The sequence below is a fragment of the Malaclemys terrapin genome, chromosome 1 (assembly GCF_027887155.1).
Source record: "Malaclemys terrapin pileata isolate rMalTer1 chromosome 1, rMalTer1.hap1, whole genome shotgun sequence".
Classification (NCBI taxonomy): Eukaryota; Metazoa; Chordata; order Testudines; family Emydidae; genus Malaclemys; species Malaclemys terrapin.
This window is the reverse complement of record NC_071505.1, coordinates 167483740-167505807: the sequence shown is the minus strand read 5'-3', so window position 1 is coordinate 167505807 and position 22068 is coordinate 167483740. Positions and strand designations below refer to the sequence as shown.

The 22068-nt window shown below is 43.3% G+C and overlaps 1 protein-coding gene across 2 annotated transcripts in view; it reads left to right on the top strand.

The window, feature by feature from the left end:
* The window catches only part of POU2F1 (POU class 2 homeobox 1), a 188669-nt gene that overhangs the window by 83826 nt on the left and 82775 nt on the right, over positions 1–22068 (top strand). For both annotated transcript variants that reach the window (XM_054046408.1, XM_054046402.1), the window contains exon 2: positions 13957–14022. In XM_054046408.1, the coding sequence (XP_053902383.1) occupies positions 13957–14022 (66 nt within the window). The remainder of the gene's footprint in view (positions 1–13956; positions 14023–22068) is intronic.

Below are 22068 nucleotides of genomic sequence, written 5' to 3'. Positions count from 1 at the left end.
AAATCATCCCAGCCAAGGCTTTGTCAAGCCGAGCCTTAAAAACCTCTAAAGATGGAGATTCTACCACCTCCAGGATCACCTGGACAAAGTTGTTACTATCCCATCGATGATACTTACCTCCCTGTAATGGTAGACCGACCCCAAGGTTGTCCTGGAAGGAGTTCTGTTTGACACCCTGTGCCACTCGGCCGAACTGATATCGGAAGCTTTAGACATCGGCTGGGGAGTGCATCAAGGGACGTGGTCCCTGGAGGAGATGACGTTGCACATAAACGTCGAGCTCAGAGCGGTATGTTTAGCCTGCAGCGTCTTTCTACCGTATGTGTCACTCAAAGTGGTGAGAGTGTTGACGGACAATATGGCCTTGATGTTCTACATCAATAGGCAAGGCTCTCTGTCAAGAGGCTCTCCGATTGTGGGATTTCTGCATCAAACATGCGATCCACCTGGAGGCCTGTAACCTCCCCAGCATCAGGAACATGCTGGTGAATCGCCTCAGCAGGTCCCTTTTCTCTCACCGTGAGTGGTTGCTCCATCCAGAGGTAGCCCAATGGCTTTTCCAGAGGTGGGGAACTCCCTGAGTGAACCTGTTCGCCATCAGACAGAACAGGAAATATTATCAGTTCTGTTCCCTGCAGGGTCTGGATAAGGGCTCCCTCTCAGACGCCTTTCTCCTTCCCTGGTCAGAGGTCCTAATATACGCGTTCCTGCCAATCCTGCTCTTCAGCAGAGTCCTGTCAAAGATCAAGAGAGACAAGGCCTAAGTCATATGATTGCCCCGGTGTGGCCGTGCCAACATTGGTTCAGCACGTTGATGGACCTGGCAGCGGCCGCTCCCTGGCCCCTTCCCGACCGACCAGATCTGATTTCACAAGATCACGGGCACCTCCTACACTCCAACCTTGCCTCCCTCCACCTCAGGGTGTGGATGCTGCATGGTTAAACCCAGAGGAATGGGCCTGCTCTAACAAGGGCCAGCAAGTCCTCCTGGGAAGCAGGAAGCCTTCCACCAGAGCAACTTACCTGGCTAAGTGGACGAGGTTCTCCCATTGGGCGTCTGGGCATAGCATCTCTCCGTTGTGCTCCTCCTTACAATCTATTTTAGGTTACCTGCTTCATTTTAAGAACTAGGGGCTGGCCCTTTTTTCCATCAGGGTGCACCTTGCAGCCATCCCTGCTTTTCACCCGTCGATCCAGGGTCAGATGGTGTTCTCGCATGACATGTTGCTCAGATTCCTGAGATGCCTTGAGAGAGACTTCCCGCCAGTCCGGGCTCCTGCCCCACGGTGGGATCTTAACTTGGTTCTTTCTAGGTTCACGGGCCCGCCCTTCGAAGCTATGGCCTCCTGCTCCCTTTACCACCTTTCATGGGAGGTTGCATTCCTTGTGGCAGTAACATTGCTGAGACGAGTGTCGGAGATTAAAGCCTTGACATTGGAGCTGCCATATACGGTGTTCTACAAGGACAAAGTTCAACTGCGACCCCATCTGGCCCTTCTTCCAAAAATGGTGTCTTCCTTCCACGTCAACCAGGACATCTTCCTCACAGTGTTTTGTCCCAAGCTGCAGCCACTACTAAGGAAAGGAGGCTACATGCTCTGGATGTCAGACCTGCCCTGATGTTTTACCTGGAGCGTACCAAGCCCTTCCGCAGGTCAACCCTGTTCTTCATCACGACTGCGAACAGGATGAAGAGCCTTCCAGTATCTTCGCAGAGGATTTCAGACTGGATCACCTCCTGCATCCGGATCTGTTATGAGTTAGCACAGGTCCCACCATCACCGATAGTGAGGACTCATTTGACCAGAACTCGGGCGTCCTCGGCAGCCTTCCTGGCTCACATTCCCATCCAGGACATTTGGAGAACCGTGACGTGATCTTCGGTTCACACATTCACTGCGCATTATACCATCACTCAGAAGGCCAGAGATGACATTGGGTACAGCAGAGCTGTGTTGCAATCTACGTATCCATGAACTCCTACCCGCCTCCATTGGTACTCCTTGGGAGTCACCTAATATAGAATGGACATGAGCAAGCACTCGAAGAAGAAGAGACAGTTACCTGTTCCGTAACTGGTGTTCTTCAAGATGTGTTGCTCATGTCCATTCCATGACCCGCCCTCCTTCCCCACTGTTGGAGTTTCCAGCAAGAAGGAACTGAGGGTGGGGGGAGCCGACGGCACCCCTTATACTGCAGGATGTGTGCACCACTCCAGAGGGCACCAGAGCCGGTCCTCTATGGATACCTCTGAGGAAAAAACTTACGGCACCGGTGCATGTGGTGAGCACACATGCCTCATATGGAATGGACATGAGCAACACATCTCGAAGAACACCAGTTACGGAACAGGTAACTGTCTTCTCTTAATCTTCTTGAAATATGGTATGTACAAGAATTTTGAAGGAGATTTAACTATATGGAAAGTTTGAAGTGAGTTTTGTTTGAGCTGGTTGGGGAGGACAGAAAATTTAGATGCAGATTTAAAAATTTCAAATCATAGCAAGTTTGACCTGTAACTTAACAGATCGGTTTTATTTGACTTCTGCAGAAAACTGCTCTTTAGCCTTCAGAGTAAACTTAAGGCTATGTCTATACTACAGATGCTGTCAGTGTAGGTAATTGATCTCCTAAGAGGCGGTAGCTAGGTTGACGGAAGAATTTCTAGTGGTGTCGACACCTAGGCTTAGATCTGCTTAACTTGCGTGTCTCGGGCTGTGAATTTTTCATGCTCCCAAGCGACGTAGCTAGGTTGACTAAGTTTTAGGTGTAGACCAGGACTTAGCAATTTTTAGATCAAACTAGTTTTGTGAACCAAAACATGGGTTGGAGCTAAAATTAGAATGTATAATGGAACCTAGTTGTAATCTTAATTATTAAGAGGCTATTGTCCGTTGTTAATTACTGTGAGGATTGAGCGAACATAAATAATGGTTTGTTTTGCTCATAAGTGTTTTCTGTTCACAATACATTGGGGTTCTGTTTGAAAAGTAACAGGAAATCTCATCACTTAATTTGAGGAATGGAGTTTGAGGCCTCAAAATCTGCGGGGTTTTTTTGTATTCTAATGTGTGGTTTAGAGACTAGGGCAGGCTCCAACATATTACTCTTGGCTGATATGACCTATGGAAAGCAGTCTTCCTCGGGGCATTTTTGGTGTTAGTTGACACAGTGTATACTTATCAGGGCTATTTTCAAATCTTGTGCTATCCAGAGTTTTGCATGGTTACTGAGAGAGAAAAGTGGGCTGTAGTTTGAGATAATAAGAAGGGAGATATATGTTATGGTTGATGCCATACTCCCTTCAGTGGCGTAGCCAGCTTCTAAGAGGAGGGGGAGCAAATATAAAAAAGGAGCCCCCCTTGGCTCCTCCTCCGGCCGCTCCGCACCCCCCCCCCCCCTTGGCTCTTCCAGCCCTGCTGTGCCACCCCCGTGCCTCCCCCTTGCTCCTCCGGCCGCCATGCTGTGCCCTCCCGCTCCTCCAGCCACCAGCCTGCGCCCCCCCCTCGCTCCTCCGGCCGTGGCTGCTGGGCCGCGCTACCCCCACTCCTCCGGCCGTGCCACACCCCCCCCCATGGCTGCTGGCCACGCTGCGGGCTGCCAGGCTGCGCGCCCCCCCTCGCTCCTCTGGCTGCAGCTGCCGGGCCGTGCTCCAGGCCGCCAGCCTGCGCGCCCCCCCCCCCCCCCTCGCTCCTCCGGACGCGGCTGCCGGGCCGTGCTGTGAGCCGCATGCCGTGTTCCCCCTCCTCTGGTCGCTTTTGGAAAGGCGGGGGAAGCGGCTGCTTCCCCTGCACCCCGCTAGCTACACTACTGACTCCCTTTCACAGTAGGATTCACAGTACCATGCTCAGGAGTGAGACTAATGTATTGCTGGCCTCAAGACTAGTCTTTCAGTATTGGGTCAGAAACTGTTCCTGGGAAGTGTGTAAAGATCACGCTTGTCAAATGGAGATACCTAACAGTAGAAACTTCCTAGCTGTCATTGAGGGCATGTAGTAAGTGACATTTTACTAATAGATCAAAACTTGTGAAAGTAAAAATGAAGATTCTTTTCTCTCCCTAAATGCATGTGGGATGGGAGGCCTTTGATAATAATTTTGCCTCTTATTCTGCCAATAGTATTTTGGATCTTTTCACAATAAGAATTAAGATGCCTTTTTTCTACTTTATAACTATCTTTTAAAAAATATATATTATTTATGCAGTGCTGTTGAGGAGCGTATTGTTTTACAGTCTAAATTTGGCAAGATGCCAAGCCAGGGCGAGGGAAGGATTAACCAGGAAAAAGTCATATGTGATTTGTTTTGTGCTGTGACGTGATATTGGAGAAGTTTACAGTTGTCAAGTTGAGAGAGAACCAGTCTTTGCAGCGATGACGTATTGGAAATGATTTAAGGTATGTCTACACTAGGAAAAGTGGTGTACCTTTTCTCTTGATGTAGACGTACCCTTAGAGGAAAGCGTGACAGGATTTTGAAAGGGTTATTTTATTTAGATCTAAATACTCCCCCTTCCCCTTCTCCCACCTCACAAAAAAAAGCTATTCACAGCTCAGGACACCAGGACAGTTCTTTAGAATGGCAATCCATGCAGGAATAACCACCCTGCAGTAAGGCGCAACCCAAATACAAAATTAAATGATCTTAACTAGCCCGTAATTTGGAAGCAGTAAATTCTACAGTACCCCACCCCAAATCTCATTGCACTCAGGCTTTCAGTCCTCCCCCAAAACCTTAGTAAACAGAAGGTTTTAGTAACATGCCATAAAGGCAACTGATTCTGGCTATTTTGAATTAAGATTCCATTCTTGTGTGAAAGGGAGGAAGGTAACACAATTATCACTGGAGAATGGAGAGGTTTAGTGGAGACAATTTAGAAGGAAAGATGAGTTCTGTTTTTGACATGTTTAGTTTGAGGAGGAGATAACCGAGGGCTTGTTTTCACTAGTAAGTTAACACAAGGTTACAGCTCAAGTATTGTTATCTTGACCCCTTGAACCTACACACAAACCCTTTGTTTGTGGTGGTAATGCAAGTTGGCTAGCACAACTGGGAATATAGGGCAGACCTTGAGTGACCCTCCCTTGTCAACTGCCAACGTGTCATATCTGTAGCATGGACACAGGCTAGCCTGTGACACAACAGCTGAGGGGCACTAATCCTCCAGTGCCTTCCCACAATATGACAGGTACCCAACCCCTTGGTCTTTTCTTGTCATCTACTTATTCCCTGTTTCCTGACCCAGAGTCTTAGCATTCATTCTCCTTTTCACATGCACCTTCCAGTATCAGCATTTGAACTCATCAGTCTCTGATACGGAGCTCCATTCTTTGAGAATGGTCCCAAAGAGGGCATCTCACTGTGCTGGCAGCTGGCCGGAGGCTGGTAGACACCAGGAATGACTTGCTTTAATGGGTGTTGGTGCCATTTCTGCCTAGGATCTCCGGATGGATAGTTCTCCCACAATACATGGCAAAAACATTAATAGAATAGTGCCATTTACTGAAACTCTCTGAACCATGGGATTTTCCCCCAGAAGTCTTAGTGCTATATAGGAACAAGTAGAGCACCACTGTTACAGCAACCCATCCAGAACTCAACTGTTACTTTGTAGTGTGGATGCTGTCCGTTATGATTCTGAGGTGTGGGCATACCCTGAAAGGTAGACAGAGATGTGAGGCTGAACAGGAGAGGTCCAAAGTGAAAATAAATTTGAGTCAGTAGTACAGGAATTAGAAATCTTTTTTCTTCTTCTTTTCTCTTTGGTGTGGAGGGGTGGGATTTGAATTCCACTTCATAAAGGAGCAAGAAGAGCAACTAATTAAAGAAGTACCTTTCCCTCTGCAACTTCATATACATTTGTACCTGAAAGTGGCCATGACTGCATTCATCCAGTATTGACCATAGCTTCATTTATTCCTGAATAGAAAATGGGCTGCTGAGTTTTCACATCCAGCTATGCATTTATCCCTTGAACCATAGAGACGTATCTTGTTCTTGCTGTCTTGGAAATTGAATTTTGTATATTCTATCAGAGATTTTATTTGATAGAGTTGGTCTAAAGTTGTGATTCTCTGGTATGTTCATTCTGTGGACCACTTTGTAAGAAATATTCTTTCATGGACCACAACCACTCGCAATCTCCACTCCTTCTTTGCTTGGGTCTCAAAATGTTTAATTCTGCAGACTGTTGGGCAAGATTCTGCCAATCATTGGTGGTCCAAGGACCACAACCCTGATCTCAAGTATCCCCCTCCTGGAATCCGAGCTCCAGAGTAAGCTTTATTTAGCTCTCAGTTTACACTTGTAGAAGGGATTAGTAGCTTTTACTTGGAAATCATTTGAAAGTGTAAAAATTATTTGCAACATCACATGGGATAGATTAATGGGTGTCAAATGTTACACAATACTGGACATATATACTGCTGTTAATCTAGTGTTGCAAAACTATTAGCAGATAATGAATCACCAGCCTTTTTTGACCATTTAAAAAGAAGTGTGCTGCTTCTCTGCCCCTAATGTTGTCTTCTGTTTTTGAGTGGGACCATCTCGTGACAGTTCATGTTAACATTTGGAAAACACCAGGTTGACATCTATGTTCAGCTCCTACCTTGCTAATTGTTTTCTTGGATTAAAGCTTTTTCCAAATCCCCTTTATTACTGAAGTTATCGTTGCCAGCAGGAATAAGATTAAAGGTGCTAAAGTCTGTAGAGTTGTTTCTAATTTGTATGTGTCATTTCAGTGGCATTTTAACAGAACTGTGTCTCTCTCCCTCCCTGCTCCACCAGTACTGTGCTGAGAAGCCAAGCTATTGGAAGAGATTTCATTTTGTTCCCTAATTATTATGCTGGCACTTGGGAGATAATTTTTCCCTTCATGCACTGCCAATTAATATGCAAATGAGCTGATAAATATTTATACCATGATTTAAATTATGCAGGGAACGCTTTCAGTGTACTCTGCAAATGAATTGTTCATGGACTTCAAAGTGCTGGCTGCTGTGCTAACGAGGGGAGATTTGCATAAGGCCCTAATCAGGCGCATACTGATTAAGCTTCATTATGGAAACTGCCAGCTGCAATCTTTGTTTCTGTTTTATTACAAAAAGGGGAACTTTTCACGCTTCAGTCGCCTTGACAATGTCAGACACAGCTAGTAGGAGAGACTAAAACTCCACAGAGCAACTGAAGTTTCCCTGTTCAGTTGAAGATTGCTATGGTGTAACTGAAGTTGTATTTCTCCCCCTCACCCCTACTCCCTTTCTTGTTCTGTTGAGAGCAGTAGCATAAATTTGTTAGAAATAGTCTTCCCCCTCTTTATTTCTTTCCTTGGACTATCTGAACCTGTAGAGGATTTCACAGCAATGTTGGACTGCAGTGACTACGTTCTAGGTGGGTACCAGCTCTGCTCTTTCTTATAAGCGTTTAATATGGAAATAGAGGGTGTGAGATTGACTATGCATGGAGGCTTAAACATATGCAGGGTTTGCAGAAAGCATTTTAAAGGTGAAGCTCGCCAGTAAATCAACAGCAAGTGCCACCCTGCTATTCCAGTTTTTTCCTGATTCTGGAGAATTGTACTCTTCGGCATTGGAAAAAATAGATTTGCTCTTGGGTTTGCGTGATATTCAATACAGAACTTTTTGCTTTTGGGATTTTATTCTGAGAATCATTTGACTTCTGACAGACATTAAGATTTAGGACTTGAATGGCAGATCCATATACTCTTTTTTTTTTGGTTTGTTTTTTATATTTAAAAAAAAAATTCCAATTTCAAACCACTTACCCATATCAACTCTTCACAGGGCCTATAGTTTGTTTGTGTGTGTATGTGTGTTTTTCTGACATAATAGCAAGGTTTCTTCTTGTGTAATGGAAAATAGGGTGGAGGTCACAGTTGCCATTGATGCATAGCTTGCATCAGCTTAAGGTACTGAGATAACGTATTTCCATTAGCAGCCTGTCAGTCCTGTACTCATATTTCTTCCCTTTCCTATATTTTAAAAGTTATTTGTAATAATTGTTTGTTGTTTTTTTGCAATAGGTAGTATGTTATTTTCAGAGCTCTGAATTCCACACATTGAACCTAAGGGTATTTCCTTTTTGGTCCTACAATAAAAGGTATAACTGGACCATCGTTAGTCTGATGTTTGTTTTTAAGGAGATATCTGAACATGCATATTTCCAGATATGCAGCAGTTGCAAGTTTGAGTCAAAGATTCATATGTAAGTGACCCATTTGGTGTTTTGCTGGCATTGAGGAATCCCTCTGACCTATGTTTCCCAGGGAATTATTTATGCTGGTTCTGATGGAGTATTGGGAAAGTTTCCCTTGAATGGGTGTGAGGGGAAACAGTGCGTGAAATTCTATATTAAGATGATTTTACATGTACGCATTGCTTAATTTGCAATTTATCTATCATTCCAGTCTTGTCCATCCTCTGCTTTTTATTTTTTTTCTGAATACCTTTTGAAATATCAGAGAGGCAGCAAAAGCCTAGCATAGTAGTGCCTTGTGTTACACTCAAACTCTGCTATCAGAGTAACAAGAATGAATGTAAAAGCTCCTTTGAGTTTGATTTCAGTCATGCACCTGCTGCTTTCGATCTTTCTGTGCTTGAGGTTTGTTTTTAGGTGCTATTGACAGAAATTTGCAGCCCAGCCTTTATTTAAAACTCAAGAAAAGTCTAAAGGGGAAAAAGGTGTTGGAGGGAAAGAAGGTGTTAACACCCTTATTTTTTTTAATTGCAAAAGAACTTTCCTTTGCAATTAATCTACAAACCAATTACATTATTGTAGGTCTTTGCCCTATAGATAAGTGTCTATTTTGTTCATAACAGTATTGTGCTTCAGATGCATGTGATGCTATTTGCAATGGAAACACTATAGAGTGCTTGACCCATTCTGTGCAAAATAAACATAGAACATCACCTTCCACACACCCACCAAGGTTTTGTTCAAGCTGGTGAAGGTAATGAAGGTTTATTCTTCCATGGGTTCAAAGCAGTTCTGGCAGGAAGTTTCTACAGCGAGTTTATCTCTTTACTTGTTATAGTGTTTGGGGGTTTGATGGAAGACAGAACATTGCAAATATATTGCTGCCAGAGGTGAATCTTAATAGTAAAATATTATTCTTACTGCAAGCACATTTTACTACCTGCCTAAATTCCCCATATACATGTAACACTAAACAACCACTAAATACCTCTTTCTGAAGCCTTGATTTCCCAGTGCAGTCTGGCAAAAACTATTCTTGTTGCCCTGTGGAATGGTATTTGCAGCTTCATTAAAGACAAACTACTGATCATCCACTAGGTATGGAGTGTGACGGGTTGGATCACAGAAACCCCCTTTGGAGGTGCAAAGACTACCCCTGCTTCTGTTTTCCCTGCCAGCTCAGGACTCCAGCACCCTGTCTTGTTGAGCCAGACACTCCTGTCTGCTCCAACACAGACCCAGGGTCTGAATCACTTGCCCCAAAGCTGCAAGTTTACCCGAAAACAGTTCACAGAAGTGTGCTTGTCTTTAGCACTCAGATGCCCAACTCCCAATGGGGTCTAAACCCAGATAAATCCGTTTTACCCTGCATAAAGCTTATGCAGAGTATACTCATAAATTGTTCGCCCTCTATAACACTGATAGAGAGATATGCACAGTTGTTTGCTCCCTCAGGTATTAATACATACTCTGAGTAAATTACTAAATAAAAAGTGATTTTATTAAGTACAGAAAATAGGATTTAAGTGGTTCCAAGTGGTAACAGGCAGAACAAAGTAAGTCACCAAGCAAAATAAAATAAAATGCGCAAACATATGTCTAATCAAACTAAATACTGATAATCTCACCCTCAGAGATGCTTCAGTAAGTTTTTCTCAGACTGTACACCTTCCTGGCCTGGGCACAATTCTTTCCCCTGGTACAGCTCTTGTTCCAGCTCAGGTGATAGCTAGGGGATTCTTCATGATGGCTCCTCTCTCCCTTTTTTCTGTTCCACCCCTTTATATATCTTTTGAATAAGGCGGGAATCCTTTGTCCCTCTGGGTTTCCACTCCCCCTCACTGGAAAAGCACCAGGTTAAAGATGGATTACAGTTCAGGTGACATGATCACATGTCACTGCAAGACTTCATTGCCCACTTGCCAGCACACACACATACAGGAAGACTAACAGGTAAACACAGCCATCTGCAGACAATGGTCCTGGTTAATGGGAGTCATCAAGATTCCAAACCACCATTAATGGCCCACACTTTGCATAATTACAATAGGCCCTCAGAGTTACGTTTTATATTTCTAGTTTTAGATACAAGAGTGGTACATTTCTATAAATAGGATGATCACACTCAGTAGATTATGATCAAATCTTTATAAAACTATCCCAGTTACACTATATTCACTTATTATGTTTTTATAAAACCATATAGACTGCACAACGTCACATGGAGCAAAATATTTTCAAAGGTTTGCTGCATGAGCCTTCTGTAAAAAAAGAGAGGGAGAATGTCCACTATATTCTGCAGTACACTGTACCCAATTAATTTTCTTCAATAGCTTCAATAATAACAATTTATTTATAATAATAATGTGCCATTAGAGGCCCCAATCAGGATCAGGGCCCCAATGCTAGTCTCTGTAATGAAGTCCTATGGGAAGCACAGTGCTATTTCCATCATGCAGAGGCTCAATCCTTTTTCATAGTGTGGACCACAGCTTAACAGAGAAATTATTTTTGACCTCTGCCCCTTCCACTTGTGATCATGCTGACTAACTTCTTTCCCATTCATGAACTCATAACATCCCCTGTATTCAGGACTTGAAAACCTGCTAGCCCAAGGCTGCCACTACGCTGAAATACATTGGTATTTCTAGTCCTCTTGCTTAGTCATCTACAGGTCATGCATTCATCATTACTTGGATCAAGTCTCCAGTCTCTTGCTGACTAAAATCAGAACCTGCAATTAATGCCAGTTTCCATTTCCAATGCTTTCCCTCAACAAATTTAGTGCTGGATAGTGCCCCATCCAAGTAAATCCATGTATGCTGGTCCTACACACAGATCCATCTGCGAGAGGTGGGCGGGGGCATACAAACGGCCCTTTGCTATGGTGTCAGTAAACAGAGGTTTCCCTCTTCCAGAAACTGACACTAGTTCTCCCTGGGGAGTTACAGCCTTGAGGAGCCAGTCCCCAGTCAATTTGAAGACCAGTGGTAGTAGACCCTCTCCTGGCCACCTAGCTGAGGGCTGTTTTATTGGGATGGAGGTCTTGTTGACAGTATTTCACCAAATTGATGGCTGTATGGATGGGAAGGGGCTTGAAGGAACCCTCCAATCACATCCCATAGACCAGTGGTGGGCAAACTTTTTGGAAATAGAAATTGTATGGCGGGCCATGAATGCTCACAATATTGGGGCTGGAGTGTGGGAGGGGGTGAGGGCTCTGGTTGGGGGTGCGGGCTCCTGGGTGGGGCCAGAAATGAGGAGTTCAGGGTGCAGGAGGTGTCTGGGGCAGGGAGGGGCTGAGGACTCTGGGTTGGGGCTGGAGATGAGGAGTTTGGGGTGTAGGAGCGTGCTCCAGCCTGGGATTGAGGGGTTTGGCAGGTGGGAGAGGGATCAGGGCTGGGGCAGGGGGTTGGGGTGTGGGCTCTGGATGGGGCTGCGGGCTCTGGGGTGGGCGGGGGATGAGGGCTTGGGGTGCAGGCTCCGGGCTCAGATAGAGGGGTTCGGAGGGAGGGAAGGGGATCAGGGTTGGGGTGTTGGGAGAGGCTCAGGGGTGCAGGCTCCAGGCAGCGCTTACCTCAAGCGCTGTGTGTCAGCCAGCTCAGGCAGACATCAGTGTATCTATTACATTTAGCTCAAATTCAAAAGTTTTAATCTCAGCCATACAGGCTAGAATATCCTCACCCCCCCCCCCCCCAAAAAAAAAAAAAAAAAAAAACACCCACAACAACAAAAACACAACAAACATTGAGATTCTGTAAAAGCTGATGCCCCTCACTTGGGAAAGGTTCCTACTTGTTATAGGTGACTGGATTTTTCAAGCCATACCTAGGTGAACTACATCAGTTATTTACATGGAAAAGTTACATCTGGAAAGTTATTGATGTATTTTTAACTGAATTAATGACTTTTGACTTTAAAAAAACAAACAAAAAACTACTCACTCACTTTTGTTGCTCTTCACCTGACTTTCTCCTTCCTATCTCTTCTCCTCCAGCCCTGCATATGCTTCTCTGCTGCCTGGTCTGCTTGTTTTCCTTTCTCCCCACACAAGCTTTTCTGTGGCTGGTTCCCTTCTTCCCCACTTAGCTGGACATGCTGTCCAGCTCTGATCATTCTTTCTCTTGCGCTTCTTGGCGTGCCTTTCCTTTTGCTGGTTGTCATTTTCAGTACCAATGGTAGTTGTGGTATCTGAGGGTAGCTCCAGTTTCCTCTGCTATTTAGTAGCTGATGCAAGTACAGACAGGCCGGCTTTATTTCATTGTTTCCAGCTGCTTTTTCAGTCCACTAGGCAACAAAGATCCTGGACGCCTGTAGAAGCAACTGGAACAAGCTAGAGCAGGTAGTGGCAGTAGCCAGCCCTCTGCAGACCATTGATCAATGGATCATTGTTTTTGAACCGCTGCTTTAATGACAACCAATTACAGGAGCAACCCTCTTAAACACCCATCAAAAGAACACCCTGAATCAAAAGTTTTATGTTGAGCTAGTTGAGGATGGAAGATGCGTTTGAGGATTTGTTTGTTTTTCTCTGTCCAAATTATTCTGTTTAACCACTTGACATAGTCTGTCTTGTCTTGTGTCTATGGTAATGTGAGATGCTGCGGTTACCAGCAAGATATGAGAAGGCCTGAGTTAGAGTTGATACTGTGCTGACAGCATCTGTTACCGATACTCGAAACTGTATTCTCTCCCTGCCACCTGGGAAGGCTCTCTGCTGCGTTCACTATATTTAATCTTGGCAGGATCAGATTTTTATTGATAAATATCAGTAAATGTAAGTTTCATCATACACACAAACTGATGAAAAAATATTTCCATTGATAGTAATTGAAATTTACAGATAGGTAAGGTAAGAAAAAAGCTGCTTGAGAACTTATTTGAGCTTGATTTAAGGATATTTACTTTTTATGTTTTGACATGTGATGTTGACAAATTGTGCTTAAATGGTTATAAAGTTTTAACTTTCAATCTCAATATCTACTGTCATTAAATAATTGTCTGACCCCTTCTGAAAGCCTCCCTCCCCCATAATATCCAGAACTGTGGAAATTTAAATTAATAAAAATAAAAAAGCTTTATAATAAATCTATGTGATTTGTCAAAGTTTTATAAAACAAAATTAAAAATTAAATTCTGCCAAACCTAACCATATTAAATTTGACAAACTTGAAAATTAGGAGCACACACTTTGAGATTGACCCACAGGGAGACTGAAAAGAGACCATAAAAAAATAATTTAACACTGTTGACATTCCTATGAAGTAAAAATGCAGGACTAGATAAATATTTCTCCCAGTAATGACTGAATTTCCTTATTTATGAAAAACAAAATATATTTGGACATAGCATAAGCCAGCATTTTTTAATCTATAAATTGCTGCTTTTTTCACCAGACCTTTGCTTCTATAATTCTTTCACAGTATTGGGCACCCTTGCCCTGTTGAATCCTTTCTGTTATTCTCTCAACATTTTCTTGTTTTGTGTATGTGGTTGCTGAGATTTATTCTTTAAAACAATGGCCCAGTCCATGGTTGAAAGATTCGCCATTGCATCCCTTGATGTTCTTGAAATCCCTTCCAGCCCTACATTTCTGTGATCCCATCCCTGATCATCATCATTGTATGTGAGATATATGCCATTCAGGCTTGTCATATTTTATACTTAACTTGTTAGAAAAGACAGCATCAATATTTTCCACTTTATTTCTTTATATCTCTTTACCTCTCTTTTAATCCAGACTCAAGAATGAACAATCCGTCAGAAACCAGTAAACCACCAATGGAGAGTGGGGATGGGAACACAGGTAAGGAATTAATATTTAGTGTTCAGATCTGACCTTCTGGGAAAATTGGATGGCTTTAAAAGGGAGAATCTCCTTTATTCGTGTATGAATACTTGGGCTGTTTTGTGTACATTTCTTATGGGTTTTTTAGTCTTAGGGTGTGTCTACACTGCAATTAGATACCTGTGGCTGGCTTGTGCCAGCTGACTCAGGCTCGTGGGGCTCAGGCTGAAGGGCTGTTTAACTGTGGTGTAGATGTGGGTTTGTGCTGCGGTCTGAGCTCTGGGACCCTGTGAGGTGGGAGGGTCCCAGAGTTTGGGTGGCAGCCAAAGCCCACACATCTACACCACAGTTAAACAGCCCTTTAGCCCAAGTCAGCGGCATGGACTAGCCACGGGTGTCTCATTGCAGTGTAGTCATATCCGTGGGGGCTCCTGCTTGCCATTTAATATATTAACTATAGTATATCTAACTGTTCATTTTTGCAGATCTTTGTTTCCTCATACACAATAATAATTTTTTCCCCATTCTTACAATGTTACCTCTATAGAGAGAGAGAGAGTCGCTGATGGGAGCTGATGTAGACTTTGACACCTATTAGGTTCTTCTCTGTTTTCCCTAATATCACAATCCTAGGAACCTTTTTCAAAAGAGTTTCCTAAAGAGCTGCTTGTAGGTGATGGAGAGTAAAGAGTTCATTATGTATTATTTTAAAATTAAAATTGTATTAAAAACATAATTCATGTTTTTACCTTTAGTTAGATTGGAAAAAAAATACTATTTTGTGCTACTAGTTCCTTTCTAGATGCCATTTAATTCTTTTTGGAAACAAGGAGTAGAAATGAGAACTCCGAATGAAAAAGTAAATAGGATGAAATAACTCAGAATTAGCCTCTCTCTGCAGACAAGTCCAGGTTATGAGTTGGGGGAAATTTTAATTGTAAGAAATCATTTCTCATTGCTTTTAGAGAAGTCTGGGTTCATAGAATGGGATAAACAATAATTCTTTCACTTCACTTTCCCCAATAACAATAATAAGAATATTCTTCCTTTATTTCAACTCTAGGAACTGTAGTGAACCTGGCAATTTGCAGCATTTTATATTGTTGATTCTCTCTGTTCTTTGTGCATGACTTTAATAACAATACATCTAAGGACAATTGAGTGTTCCCTGTACTAATCCAAGGTTGATGGATGTTTTCCTGTCAATAGGTGGAACCAGTCAGATTTTTTCAGCTCATTCACATGTCTGTTCCCTGGTACTGCATTTTCAGTTTTTGTAACGTCCACAGTAGTGGTGATGCTAGAGTGAGGGCTCGTCTACACTGAAAATTTACAGTGCTACAGCTTTCTCGCTCAGGGATGTGAAAAAAACACACCCCTGAGCGCAGCAAGTTTCAGCGCTGTAAAGCACCAATGTAAACAGTGCACCAGTGCTCAGAGCCATGCCTCTCGTGGAGGTGGTTTTTTTAGAGCGCTGGGAGAGCTCTCTCTCAGTGCTCTACCATGACTACACAAGCCATGTTAAAGCACTGCCAGTGTAGACTAACCCTGAGTCTAAAGAGTTTTTGTTTTTCTGTACATAAAAATAATCCATTATGAATTTAAAAGACTCTCCGGTGTGGTTTAAAAGTTCTAATCCCTTTCAGATCCTCTCAAGTGTCCCTACTTTGGAACTGTGTAGGCTTTCTCAGGAGGACAGTGGTTCTAACTCTCCCTTTCTCCTCCAGAAGCACTGGAGCTGGAGGTGTGTAAAAGCCCTGAGGAAAACTTGGTGTTCTACTTCAGTCACAGCAACTTCCTGCCTATAGCACAACCTCAGAGTAGGAACAGAACACAGAAGTGTGGTGGATAAGATACACTGGACGGAATGCACTGCCATCTGGCAGTGTATTCTATGTAACTTGGTGCTATAAACAATTATCATGTCTCTTTTTGACTAAAGTATGCAGCCAAAGAGGGTGACATGGTTCGTACATGAGCTGTTCTTCCTCTCATATATAGTTGTTTTAGCAACACCCTAGCTCAGTTGTAGAAGAGGCAGAGGCAAATAGGTGATCAGCTCTGGAGGGGTTAGATCCTAAGGTAACCTGCTGATTTATGAAGATGTGTATGGATGTCTTTGCAACAACATAGGGCTATAGTTTCTGTGACTTCCTCATTTACGTTCCCTAATGATGGGAATCACTGTATTGTATGAGGCTAAACTTTTATATTTTGCAGTGGCATGTGTTTTGGACCTTTATAAGTATCATCTCTAGTAAATTAAAATATTCCTGAGCTGTTCATTTTAGGCTCATAATTTATAAACTCAGTAGGCAAGATGACAGAACCCAGAATTTTGGAGGGTTCTCTTTATTTATTGTATTAGGTCTCATTGTTTTTATGCTCACAAACCAGTGAAGCTAGTAATTAGTAACATTTATGAACCATTCCATCCAGGGTTCAAACACCTTACAGGCAGCACCAGGCAGCTGGCAGATGTTAATCTCAAAGAATTTTATTTTTATCACTTTCAGGGCTAAAAGAAGTTACAAACTCTGCTGGTTTCCCAGTGGCACTTGTAACTCATGTGAGTCTCTCATGTATATACTGCTAGCAGATCTCTTAACCACAATGAATCATTGCTGTTTTTCTCTGTTTGAATCATTGTGTATCAAAATCCTATGAGCTGATGGAGCTTATAAATTTTATGACAGAAATAGCTAAGGTGTATGGAATTTACATTTGGCAGAGATTGTAACTTCAGAAAAAATGCAATCATTGTTGGTAAAGTTAACATACCTTGCAAGTTCTATGAGACTAATAGCTAAGGTTCATGGAAGTTAGAGAAGTATTGTAGTTAGAAATTAGACAAATTGCAGTTTATGATACTTTAAACCAGGGGTCGGCAACGTTCGGCACGCGGCTCGCCAGGGTAAGCACCCTGGCGGGCCAGGCCAGTTTATTTACCTGCTGATGCAGCAGGTTCGGCCAATCGCGGCCCCCACGGGCCGTCCCGGGTGAATGGGGGCGGCGAGAAGCGGCGCAGGCGAGCGATGTGCTGGCCGCGGCTTCTCGCTGCCCCCATTAGCCCAGGATGGCGAACGGCGGCCAGTGGGGGCCGCGATCGGCTGAACCTGCCACGTCAGCGGGTAAATAAACTGGCCCGGCCCGCCAGGGTGCTTACCCTGGCAAGCCGCGTGCCGAACGTTGCCGACCCCTGCTTTAAACCTTTGGAACTTCAGTCAGGTCCCCTGCAGAGACTATAGTCTCAACAGAATGCATAAAGTAGATTGCACCTTTTGGGGATCTCATGCAGGTCAGTGTCAGCAATGTGCCCGAATGGGACTGTAACTTTTAGTAGGGATCTCATACAAGTTTCTCAGGCACAAAAGGAGCTAGTTGCTGCTGAAGTTATGGAACTTGTGATGATCACTTGCCCTCAGACTGGAATTCCTCCCTACTCTAAACAAAACTCTGCAAACTTCTTCTCAAATCCTGCCTCTTAACCCCAGTCTTGGCCAGGAAAGCTAACTGAATGTCCCCTGGAGGCACTGAAGGATAGAGAGAATAGTAAGCCTCTGAACATCTCTCCTAACCTCTATCCAGACACCTAATGGTAAATTGGGAGCCTCTTTTTGTCCTATAAAGAGTGAGAGTATGGCATAAAATTTACCTGAGGTCTTCAATACAATTTACTGCTTTAACTAATGCCCTATATTTCCCAATGTCTGCTCTTTTGAAATAAAAAATCACAGTTGATGACTTTGGTTTTTATTATCCTTCCATTTAATTTAAATTGAATAAACTCCTGATCACTCATTCCAAAGTTATTTCCTATGACCAATCTTAGGCCTGGTCTACACATTGGGGAGAATCGACCTAAGATACGCAACTTCAGCTACGAGAATAGCGTAGCTGAAGTCGACATATCTTAGTTCGACTTACCTCACGTCCTCACGGCGCGGGGTCAATTGCTGCGGCTCCCCCCATCAACTTTGCTTCCGCCTGTCGCTGAGCTAGAGTTCGGCAGTCGACGGGAGAGCGATCAGGGTCGATTTATCGCGTCTACACTACACGCGATAAATTGATCCCCGATAGATGGATCGCAACCCACCGATCCGGCGAGTAGTGTAGACGTAGCCTTGGTGGTTTTTTTTTTTTTCAGTGTAGACATGTGCCGTCAAGCACATTAGACCTAGGGCACCCTGGATTTATGTGGCATTTTCCCCAGCCCCATATCCACTGTCACTTTTCACACACACCGACCAAGATGGCATGGAGGCATTGAGAGTTTGACCCCCACACACCTTAGGACGTGTGGGTAGAGAGGTCGGATAGTAATTGCTGTTGTTCAGAAGAATTGGGCCCCGTGTCTGCTGTCTTTAAGCAGCACTAGTTTTCCATGTTTAGCTCCTAAGCACAGTAGGAGTTGGGACTCTCTGGTCCCTTCATGCCCCTTCTGGTCTCTTGATCTTCAAAATCCATGCCAGCTACAGTCTCATCTCACCAGCTCTCTCATGAACTTCTTGAGGTTCACAGGAGTGGAGCCCCACTTCCAAGCACCTTAGGAGTAAGGTCCTGTGTACCCTACGAACTGGACTAAAAATCTAAGGCAAGGCCCCACTTTCCCCCCTTCGACCCTCTACTCTGCACCACCCCACCCTCTCTGTTTCTGTGGCAAATTGGAAATTCAGTAGTAGACTCAAGTAAGGTCCTAGTGTTCTTCCCAAAACCAAAACTGCATTCTAATTATAGGAGAAACAAAAGTCCATACCCGTAGGAGAAACAAGAGTCCATACCCTAGATGTCAAGAGTGCTTCCAGTTTTTATTTGAATAGGACTAAGGCATTTAGAAAGTTAGTAAGACTTTCTGTAGCCTTTTGAGGATCGCTGTCAAGGAAATGCCATTTCTGCTCTGCACCTGTCTAAATGGAGTAAGCCATGCATTGAGACATGTTATATATTAGCTAGGGAGTAAGTACCTAAGAGTCTTGGCGCTCACTCTACCAGAGCTTAAGGCAGCATTAATGGGATGCCTCCATAATGGTTTCATCTTAGAAAGCTGTAGGGTTGCTACCTGGAGTCCTGTGTACACATTTACACAGCAGTTATCTCCTAACATGGAATCTTGATTTGATGCTTTCTTTGGGAGGGGACAGTTAATTAGAAGGCCTCAGCCCACCTTCCTGGGAATATATTGCCAGGTAAAGTCTCACAAGAGGGGATATGCAAGATGATACCTTGAAGGCAGAATAAATGGTTTGTTATTTAATTACAATAGTGGTTTGTCAGGAGCGTTGCCTGTGTATATTCACGCTTACCAAACCACCTTCTCCTCTTCCTTGGAGCTGTACTCTAATAGGATTGTGCGGTTTAGTGGAAAGAACTGAGGCAATTGGAGATGCCTTAAATCCTTTACTGGGGGAGCCTCTATCTACCATCTGCAAAGATGGCTGCAGTCCCCTATTGTTTCCAGTGGGACTGAACCAGGTTGCCCTCAAAGTGACTGCTCACTGCTGTCATAAAGTAGGGAGGGTGACTATGGACTTTTTGTTGAGCACATGTCTGTTCCCAAAGAAAAATAGAACTTGCATACAATTTGAATAATCTGTAATTCATCTTTAACCAGTATTATACATTCTAAACAAAGATATTTTATATATACACACATTGACAAATCGATTAATCTTGCTACATTATCAAGTATGCTTAATCATTTATGCAACAGCTCACATAAAACATAATCAGGCAGCAAAGTGGGATAACTCTGCTGGATTTCCAAATATAAGACTGAGGTCTGGTCATTTTATAACACCCTTTTAATAAGTGGTATTTATGAAGCTTTGAAACCGAGGAGTCAGCGAGATTGGTTGTTTTTCTAAAATATATGCTATAGGATTTATTTTTGGGAAGTTTTATGGCCTGTGTTATAACAGGAGGTCAGACTAAATAATCACACCTGGTCGCTTCTGGCCTTGGAATCTGTGTCCATTGTCCAGGCTGGAGATGAAGGCATTTCACTGTAATTGCTACAAAGAAATTATTCTCAGGAAATTGTGTTGTCTGATATGCGTAGAGCATTGAGAAATTGTGGAGGGATTTTTATTTTAAGAAACTAAAGCCAAACACTCATGCCTTATAGACTTGTAAAAATTCTAAAAACAGATCTGAAATTTCAAAAGTCAGCTGAGTGCAGTTTTTAGTTGGTCATATAAGGATATGGGGAATTTTCTCTATCACCTTTCCCCCCCAGAGGGGAAACTGAACAAACATGAAGGTTAAAAGCCAAGGTAGACCCCAGCCTCATTCCAGCCTAGGCTGTTTGACAAACAGGAAAGTTCTGGTTTAGAGGTCTAGCAGAGGTCCACCAGTAGGCTTGAAGAAAAGAGGAGGTGAGCATTAAAAATAAGTTCATTTTGCTGCTGTTTTACTAGTTGTTTTGACTGCCATGCTTAATGTTAGTAACATAAACTAAGGCTTAATCCAAAGTCCTTCAAGTCAATAGAAAGACTGTCATCAGACCCCTAGTCTTTAAACTTCACAGCTCATTGAAGTAAATTATTTCAGAGGGGTTACGATTTTAATATTTTAAGTTGTCGCAGAGGCCTTTGAACATAACAAACTTTTTTTTTTTTTAAATTGCTACCACTATTTGGCCAGAAATTGTTTTCTGATTCAGGCTTTCCACAGTAACTGTGCAGTGGAGAGTACTATAAAAGCTCTCTTATATTTGAATGAATGTTGTAAATTTGTAGAAAAGAGCAAAATTGCAAAATCCATAATCTTCTTGTAACTACAATTTTCCAGTGCTCCTGGATGCTAGTCTACTGTATTTGTGTATTATAAGAGAGGTGCAAGTAGAGGGGAGACAGCATATTCGGTGTCTAGAGTATGAGAAGGAGAATCAGACGTTCGGATTCTATAAATGAACTGCTGTGTAATCTTGGGCTATTTTCTGTATCTAAGTTTTTCCTATCTGTAAAATAGTGATTGTATTTGTACACCTTTTGTAAAACTTTTCCTTCTGTTGAAAGGCGCTAAACAGATGCATAGTATAATTATTATTATTCCTGGTATAAAGTCTCTCCAATATCCATCAGTGATCTTCCATTGCTAACTCCGGAGTATCTGAGTGAGTGCCATTCATGTCCCGTATGGTGGTTTGATTAATGCAGCAATGAATGTGATGGAGGGAATAGATCAATCTGTTGTTCGGCTTTGAAGATGGTGCCAAAGTGGCTGAAGACACCAATGACCTGGGCATTTTAAAGATAGATTCCCTGCCTGGTGAGCCCTGGGAACAGTCCTTGGAGGAGTTTTGTGGCCTTTCCTTTTAGAGGCCCTGGAGGTTTGGGGCTCTGATATAGTGGAGACTGGTTTGCTTGGAGACTGGTGTACAGTCCCTTGGCCTGGATCAGAAGTCAGGCATGGCGAGCCCTCTCCATCATAAGTTTTATCTCCCTGTTTTTTCTGGCTCTGGACTTCAGTGTCAGACAGAAGGTACACTTCTGGGCAACATACGATTTCCCCGAGGCAATGGATGTAGTGGGAGTGCCCATCGCTTACCAGGATCGCCTCCCCGTACAACAGACATTTGAAGCCGGGAGAACTGGGCAAAACCTCCCAGTGAACAAGAACTACTATCTAGTATCTATATATGAGAGAATTTTTTTTTAACTAGAAAGCTAAAATTACTACTGCTTACTGACTAATTAGAGTAATGCTCAGAGCTACTACAACTAACTACTTGAATAAGAAATGAGTACAACATTGAGGAAATCTCAACGGGTACAACTGTCAGAGCTCTGTCTCAGGCCGAGGTGGCTGAGAAAGAACTGAGGGCAGTTCGCCCGTGTTCCTTGGGCTCACCAGATAGGGAATCTACCTCTGAAAAGCCAAGGTTGTCAGTATCTTCAGCCACTTAGGCACCATCTGTTCTTCAGTCAAGTACCCATGAGGCTGCTGGTTCCTCAGGTACCCAGGGTACTGCTAGACCGAGAGACTTCAAAGCCTCAGGCCTGGAGAGATAATTGGTACAGTTGGCAGACTGAGGCAGCAAGGAAAGGTCTTCCTCTGGTTCCT